This window comes from Coregonus clupeaformis, chromosome 35 (assembly GCF_020615455.1).
Source record: "Coregonus clupeaformis isolate EN_2021a chromosome 35, ASM2061545v1, whole genome shotgun sequence".
Taxonomy (NCBI): Eukaryota; Metazoa; Chordata; class Actinopteri; order Salmoniformes; family Salmonidae; genus Coregonus; species Coregonus clupeaformis.
The window spans coordinates 1,227,959-1,236,609 of NC_059226.1; the positions used below are offsets into that span (position 1 = coordinate 1,227,959).

At 42.1% G+C, this 8,651-nt stretch overlaps 1 protein-coding gene across 2 annotated transcripts; it reads left to right on the forward strand.

Moving 5' to 3' along the window:
- Window positions 1-1,235: 1,235 nt before the first annotated feature.
- Window positions 1,236-8,651, forward strand: tmem150b (transmembrane protein 150B). 2 transcript variants are annotated; one of them, XM_041862677.1, is made up of 7 exons: window positions 1,236-1,589; window positions 1,875-1,934; window positions 6,283-6,350; window positions 6,426-6,553; window positions 7,019-7,196; window positions 7,519-7,662; window positions 8,422-8,651. In XM_041862677.1, exons 1-7 carry the CDS (start codon window positions 1,525-1,527, stop codon window positions 8,430-8,432), a joined length of 654 nt encoding a protein of 217 aa, XP_041718611.1. In that variant the 5' UTR covers window positions 1,236-1,524; the 3' UTR covers window positions 8,433-8,651. The 2 variants fall into 2 exon arrangements, with proteins under 2 accessions (XP_041718611.1, XP_041718610.1); XM_041862676.1 differs by having other exon boundaries at window positions 7,519-8,651.

Here is an 8,651-nt window from a genome sequence, read left to right on the forward strand (position 1 = left end):
TGCTGAGCACTTGTTGGCTGCTTTTTCCTCACTCTGCGGTCCAACTCATCCCAAACCACCTCATTTGGGTTGAGGTTGGGTGATTGTGGAGGCCAGGTCATCTGATGCAGCACTCCATCACTCTCCTTCTTGGTCAAATAGCCCGTACACAGCCTGGAGGTGTGTTGGGTCATTGTCCTGTTGAAAAACAAATGATACTCCCACTAAGTGCTAACCAGATGGGATGGCGTATCGCTGCAGAATGCTGTGGTAGCCATGCTGGTTAAGTGTGCCTTGAATTCTAAATAAATCACTGACAGTGTCACCAGCAAAGAACCCCCACACAATCACACCTCCTCCTCCATGCTTCACGGTGGGAACCACACATGCAGAGATATCTATTCACCTACTCTGCATCTTACAAAGACATGGCGGTTGGAACCAAAAATCTCAAATTTGGACTGATTAGACCAAAGGACAGATTTCCACCGGTCTAATGTCCATTGCTCGTGTTTCTTGGCCCAAGAAAGTCTCTTCTTCTTATAGGTGTCCTTTAGAAGTGGTTTCTTTGCAGCAATTCGACCATGAAGGCCTGATTCACACAGTCTCCTCTGAACAGTTGATGTTGAGATGTGTCTGTTACTTGAACACTGAAGCATTTATTTGGGCTGTAATTTCTGAGGCTGGTAACTCTAAAGAACTTCTCCTCTGCAGCCGAGGTAACTCTGGGTCTTCCTTTCCTGTGGCGGTCCTTATGAGAGCCAGTTTCATCATAGCGCTTGATAGTTTTTGCGACTGCACTTGAAGAAACGTTCAAAGTTCTTGACATTTTCTGGATTGACTGACCATGTCTTAAAGTAATGATGGACTGTCGTTTCTCTTTGCTTATTTGAGCTGTTCTTGCCATATTATGGACCTGGTCTTATACCAAATAGGGCTATCTTCTGTATACCACCCCTACCTTGTCACAACACAACTGATTGGCTCAAATGCATTAAGAATGAAATACATTCTACAAATTAACTTTGAACAAGGCACACCTGTTAATTGAAATGCGTTCCAGGTGACTACCTCAAAGCTGGTTGAGAGAATGCCAAGAGTGTGCAAAGCTTGCTACTTTGAAGAATCTAAAATGTTGATTTGTTTAACACTTTTTTGGTTACAACATGATTCCATATGTGTTATTTCATAGTTTTGATGTCTTCACTATTATTCTACAATGTAGAAAATAGTAAAACGAAAGAAAAACCCTTGGATGAGTAGGCGTGTCCAAACTTTTGACTGGTACCGTAAATCTGAAAATATTTTCAAATAGTACACTTTTTATATGAAATTATTTGACAAGATTCAAATACTTCCAATAGAAGTAGTTGATTTTGGCCACATTATTTAAAATAAAAATAAATAAAAAAAGTCAAAAAAAAGTATTTAATAACAAATAATTAAATACACATGTATTTAAACTCGGGTCAGGATACTACATGGCATTCAAAGCAACTACACAGGAGTAATTGTGTCTTTCTCAGGTGACCTAAGTGGACCATAATGTGGCTCTGGGCACTGCTTCCGATCTGCTTGGCTGTGATTGGCACTGTGGGCATATGGGTGGTGTAAGTATTTACCTGACATCCATGTGGGCTCTCCTCTTCAGCCACTTCTTTATTATCAATAGGCAGAAGAATACTGTGCTCTCAATGATGACGATGATGATGAAGAACATGTTAATGTTTACTTTCAGCACAAGTAACAAAAATCCAACACGTGCTCTGAGTGCAAGAAACAAAACAAATATCAAATTATTGCCCCTGTCATCCTCCACATGGTTTGGTCTGGAAGATGTATGTTGTAATTGAAGTATTACAATACTAACTAATACTAGTTTTTGTTCTTGCCAGGTTTGGTATCGCTGTATCGAATGAGACTGTTAACATCACAGAGAGATTCCCCTACATCAGGTAGGAGTCACACTGTCAATGTCTCACAGTACTCCATACAGTTTCCCAATGGCATGGATCAAAATGAAAAGTTAATAATTGAGGAATCAACACTATATTACTTTAATATTAATTAGCCACCCTTTGCCTTGATGACAACTTTGCACACGCTTGGCATTCTCTCAACCAGCTTCATGAGGTAGTCACCTGGAATGCATTTCAAGTAACAGGTGTGCCTTGTTAAAAGTTAATTTGTGGAATTTCTTTCCTTCTTAATGCGTTTGAGCCAATCAGTTGTGTTGTGGCAAGGTATGGGGGTATACAGAAGATAGCCCTATTTGGTAAAAGACTGAGTCTATATTATGGCAAGAACAGCTAAAATAAGCAAAGAGAAATGACAGTCCATCATTACTTTAAGACATGAAGGTCAGTCAATACGGAACAGATGAAACTGGCTCTTATGAGGACCGCCACAGAACTGGAAGACCCAGAGTTACCTCTGCTGCAGAGGATAAGTTCATTAGAGTTACCAGCCTCAGAAATTGCAGCCCAAATAAATGCTTCACAGAGTTCAAGTCACAGACACATTTCAACATCAGCTGTTCAGAGGGGACTGTGTGAATCAGGCCTTCATGATCGAATTGCTGCAAAGAAACCACTATTAAAGGACACCAGTAATAAGAAGAAACCTGCTTGGGCATTTGACCTTTGGTCTGGAGTCCAAATTTGAGATTTTTGGTTCCAACCGCTGTGTCTTTGTGAGATGCGGTGTGGGTGAACGGATGATCTCCGCATGTGTAGTTCCCACCGTAAAGCTTGGAGGAAGAGGTGTTATGGTGTGGGGCTGCTTTTCAGGTGACACTGTCTGTGATTTATTTGGAATTCAAGGCACACTTAACCAGCATGGCTACCACAGCATTCTGCAGCGATACGCCATCCCATCTGGTTTGGGCTTAGTAGGACTATCATTTCTTTTTCAACAGGACAATGACCCAACACACCTCCAGGCTGTGTAAGGGCTATTTTAGCAAGAAGGAGAGTGATGGAATGCTGCATCAGATGACCTCGCCTCCACAATCTTCCGACCTCAACCCAATTGAGATGGTTTGGAATGAGTCGGACGGCAGAGGGAAGGAAAAGCAGCCAACAAGTGCTCAGCATATGTGGGAACTCCTTCAAGACTGTTGGAAAAGCATTCCAGGTGAAGCTGGTTGAGAGAATGCCAAGAGTGTGCAAAGCTGTCATCAAGGCAAAGGGTGGCTACTTTGAAGAATCTTAAATATAAAATATACAGTGAGGGAAAAAAGTATTTGATCCCCTGCTGATTTTGTACGTTTGCCCACTGACAAAGACATGATCAGTCTATAATTTTAATGGTAGGTTTATTTGAACAGTGAGAGACAGAATAACAACACATTTTTTTTGAAAAATGCATGTCAAAAATGTTATAAATTGATTTGCATTTTAATGAGGGAAATAAGTATTTGACCCCTCTGCAAAACATGACTTAGTACTTGGTGGCAAAACCCTTGTTGGCAATCACAGAGGTCAGATGTTTCTTGTAGTTGGCCACCAGGTTTGCACACATCTCAGGAGGGATTTTATCCCACTCCTCTTTGCAGATCTTCACCAAGTCATTAAGGTTTCGAGGCTGACGTTTGGCAACTCGAACCTTCAGCTCCCTCCACAGATTTTCTATGGGATTAAGGTCTGGAGACTGGCTAGGCCACTCCAGGACCTTAATGTGCTTCTTTTTGAGCCACTCCTTTGTTGCCTTGGCCGTGTGTTTAGGGTCATTGTCATGCTGGAATACCCATCCACGACCCATTTTCAATGCCCTGGCTGAGGGAAGGAGGTTCTCACCTAAGATTTGACGGTACATGGCCCAGTCCATCGTCCCTTTGATGCAGTGAAGTTGTCCTGTCCCCTTAGCAGAAAAACACCCCCAAAGCATAATGTTTCCACCTCCACGTTTGACGGTGGGGATGGTGTTCTTGGGGTCATAGGCAGCATTCCTCCTCCTCCAAACACGGCGAGTTGAGTTGATGCCAAAGAGCTCGATTCTGGTCTCATCTGACCACAACACTTTCTTCTTCAGACGGGCCTGTATATGCGCTTTCTTGAGCAGGGGGACCTTGCGGGCGCTGCAGGATTTCAGTCCTTCACGGCGTAGTGTGTTACCAATTGTTTTCTTGGTGACTATGGTCCCAGCTGCCTTGAGATCATTGACAAGATCCTCCCGTGTAGTTCTGGACTGATTCCTCACCGTTCTCATGATCATTGCAACTCCACGAGGTGAGATCTTGCATGGAGCCTCAGGCTGAGGGAGATTGACAGTTATTTTGTGTTTCTTCCATTTGCGAATAATCACACCAACTGTTGTCACCTTCTCACCAAGCTGCTTGGCGATGGTCTTGTAGCCCATTCCAGCCTTGTGTAGGTCTACAATCTTGTCCCTGACATCCTTGGAGAGCTCTTTGGTCTTGGCCATGGTGGAGAGCTTGGAATCTGATTGATTGATTGCTTCTGTGGACAGGTGTCTTTCATACAGGTAACAAGCTGAGATTAGGAGCATTACCTTTAAGAGTCCTAATCTCAGCTCGTTACCTGTATAAAAGACACCGGGGAACCAGAAATCTTTCACATACTTATTTCCCTCATTAAAATGCAAATCAATTTATAAAATTTTTTACATGTGTTCTTCTGGATTTTTTTGCTGTTATTCTGTCTCTCACTGTTCAAATAAACCTACCTTTAAAATTATAGACTGATCATTTCTTTGTCAGTGGGCAAACGTACAAAATCAGCAGGGGATCAAATACTTTTTTCCCTCACTGTATTTAGATTTGTTTAACACCTTTTTGGTTACTACATGATTCCATATGTGTTATTTCATAGTTTTGATGTCTTCACTATTATTCTACAATGTAGAAAATAGTAAAAGTAAAGAAAAACCCTTGAATGAGTAGGTGTGTCCAAACTTTTGACTGGTACTGTATGTACGGGATACGCATGGTATACACCGTCCAATTAAAAACATACTTGCAGGTACCCTTCTCAACAATGCAACAACAATAACAAATAATTACATGTAAGAATACGAACATAAAGTATATGGCAGAGGATAAAATAAACATTTTAGCATGCACTGAGTGTACAAAACATTAGGAATGCCTTCCTAATATTGAGTTGCACCCGCTTTTGCCCTCAGAACAGCTTCAATTTGTTGGGGCATGGATTCTACAAAGTCATGTTGGCTGGATGTCTTTTGGGTGGTGGACCATTCTTGATACACAAAAAACTGTTGAGTGTGAAAAATCCAGCAACGTTGTAGCTCTTGACACACTCAAATTGATGAGCCTGGCACCTACTGCCATTCCCCGTTCAAAGGCACTTAAAACTTTTGTCTTGCCCATTGGCACAGATACACAATCCATGTCTCAAGGCTTAAAAATCTGTCTTTAACCTGTCTCCTCCCCTTCATCTACACTGATTGAAGTGGATTTAACAGGTGACATCAATAAGGGATCATAGGTTTCACCTGGTCAGTCTATGTCATGGAAAGAGTAGGTGTTCCTAATGTTTTGTACACTCAGTGTAAGTATAATACAGGAAAGTACAATTTATAGTCCATTTTACACGTGTATTGTGAAAGGGGGGGAGAGGTGTACGTCTATTAATTGAGCAGTATAATAAGAGTCTGGTAGCAGCAGTTGTGATGTGTGTGTGAGTGAGTACATGTGTTTGAAGGTGTGGTGAGTCAGAGCAGGTGGTCAGTCCAGTTCAAGTGTTCAGCAGTCTGATGGCTTGTGTATAGACACCGTCTCTGAGCCTGTTGGTATCAGACCTCATGCTCTGATACCATCTTCCCGACGGTAAGGGAGTGAACAGCTCATGTGTGGGGTCCTTGATGATGTAATAGCCTTCCAAAGGCACCGTTTTGAGTAGATGTCCTGGATGGGTCTTCACCACCCACTGGAGGGCCTTGCGGTCGTGGACAGTAGACGGTATCAGAGCATAAGGTCTGATACCAACAGGCTCAGAGACCGTTTCTATCCACAAGCCATCAGACTACTGAACACTTGAACTGGACTGACCACCTGATCTGATTCTCCATACCTTAGCACACATGCACACACCCACACAGACATACACAGGCACAGGCCCAGATGCAACCGGTCAGGACACGCTCGATGGTGCAGCTTTAGGATGATTTGAAGCAAAAACTAAGATGTATTTTTTTACATAAAGTATGGGAAACAATAAGGTGTGTATTGTTAAATTAACCAATACACATGTTGAGGTTCCTACGTCTGATGTTCTTTGTTTCTAGTCGTAGAGAATTGAAATGTGAATTTGTCTTCCATAGTGAATGTGGCACCTATAATCCACAGAGCTGCATCTTTGCTCAGATCTGCAACGTCTGTGCTGTCTTGGGTAAGTGAATAGATGCACGCATGCACGCCACACACACACACACACTTAATACCCCCTTCTCTCTCTATGTGTCAGCCCTGTGGGTTGTAGTGATCCGCTTTCAGCAGGTCAGGGACTATGGTCAGAACAGCAAGGTGAACATCGCCAGCATCGTACTGGGCTTCATCTCCTGTGTGGGCATCTCCATCATCGGAAACTTCCAGGTATCGTTTAGAATCTCACTTCAGCGTAAACTATTGTGTTAAAGGCAGTTATTGCAATACTGTTATAACATCTCTGTATTATCATGATACAAGTCCTATTATAAACTGGGTGGTTCGAGCCCTGAATGCTGATTGGCCATGGTATATCAGACCGTATACCACGGGTACAAGAAAACATTTATTTTTACTGCTCTAATTACGTTGGTAACCAGTTTATAATAGCAATAAGGCACCTCAGGGGTTTGTGGTATATGGCCACAAACCCCACGTTGCGTCGTGCTTAAGAACAGCCCTTAGCCGTGGTATATTGGCCATATACCACACCTCCTCGGGCCTTATTGCTTAAATATCCTCCTCCCCTCGCATGTACACATAGAAAGTTGACATATTGTTATACCCTGATAATTGCTGACAATATCTCCTTCGTTCCATCCTCTCTCCCATCTCTCCCTCCCTCCCTTTCAGCAATCTGTAGTGATGGGGATCCACTTGTTGGGAGCGTTCTTGGCCTTCTTCGTGGGCCTGGCCTACTTCTGGTTGCAGGTGTGGCTCTGCTACAAAGCCCATCCCTTTAAAGACCGTCACTGGGTTGGACCTCTTCGAGCTACCTTCTGTAGCATCTGCACCGTCCTGGTCATCACCAGTATCCTTACAGACCATAACGCTGGGGCGCTCTCCATTCTCAGAGAATGTCTCTTCATGTAGGAAGATATAAAGCATCTATTACTCACTGTTGATGAATGCTAAACATTGTTTAGCATTCATCTAGAAACTTCCATACCAGTGAAAATATGACACAAAAACAATGGAGGCTATGAATGTAGTGTATATTCCCTGGCCAGACGGGCAGTACAGTGGTACACTACACTTAGCTGGGAATGAGACTGTATACAAACTGTATAGTTTAGACATTGACAGGTCATCTGCTTGTGTTGTTGCTCCTTGACTGGCCTTTCCCTCCCCAGTGGCTATACTCCATAATACCGGCTACAAATCTAGAGCGGCCATTTGTGAGTGGGCCTTGGTCATGTCCTTCTTTGTCCTTTTTGGCCTCTTTGGGTCCGAGTTCCGTCACATCGACTTCCACCAGCTCACCGTGCAGAAACAAGGTCTGAAGACACAGAGCACCAACGGAGTGATCAGAATGAATGATGATTCATAGAACAGCCAATGAGACCGTGACAATGACCATGCATTGATACACTGTTCATAGCTTAGCATTTTAAGACACACACACGCTGGGTTATTTTTACCCAGCTAGTTGGGTTGCGTAAATAACCCAACATGTTGGGTTGTATGGATTACCCAAAGATGTGTTAATTTAACCATCAATTGGGTTGACCCAGCAGCTGGGTATTTTTCTTTATGTAATCCATAGGTACTTGTGTAAGCCTCATTAAAGCTTCAAACGTGTCAGTGTTTAACCTTAACGTGATAACAATACAACAGAACACATTAACCGGAATGACATTTACTCTCACGGGTGGCCAAAAATAACTATCTGAAAGCCATGACTCCAGTCTTCTGAGCTGACCCGCTGGGTCATATCTCAATAACCCAGCACCCAGGATCAATAACCCAGCAGTTTTGAAAGAAATCAACCCAATTAAGTGACCCAATGCCTGCAACTCAACTGCAACCCAGCATTTATTAGTAGACACACACACACACACACACAACTTTTGTATTACTGTTGTTATTTATTTACTTATTTAATATTATGTTATGAAAGTATTGAGAAAATTAATATATTGTCTTAAAGTTCTATAAAAAATGTTTTATCACGAATCTAATTGTCTTCTTGTACTGTTACTCAGTCAAGTGGATCTAAGATTTTCTCCCCTTTTGTTTTATTTTTGTTCCAACAGACATCATTTAAATGGTACATCAAGACATGAACACTGGAAACATATCTACAGTATTTATGTTAAAGAACATGTGAATTCACTGATTATTACCACGGAAATTCAAATAAACTTTAATGTGATGTGATACAGGAATGGATACTTGAACAAAGTATTTTTTTTTGTAAGTCATGAGGGTTTACGCAAATGTTTTTAATTTTGTTCATGTTTAATAAAATGTAACTTTAAACATA

Coding starts and splice junctions, on each gene's coding strand:
- tmem150b (XM_041862676.1), top strand. CDS start 1,525: ATGTGGCTCTGGGCACTGCTTCCGATCTGCTTGGCTGTGATTGGCACT. Junction 6,554..7,018: donor CCATCATCGGAAACTTCCAG/GTATCGTTTAGA, acceptor CCTCCCTTTCAG/CAATCTGTAGTGATGGGGAT. Junction 7,197..7,518: donor CACCGTCCTGGTCATCACCA/GTATCCTTACAG, acceptor TTCCCTCCCCAG/TGGCTATACTCCATAATACC.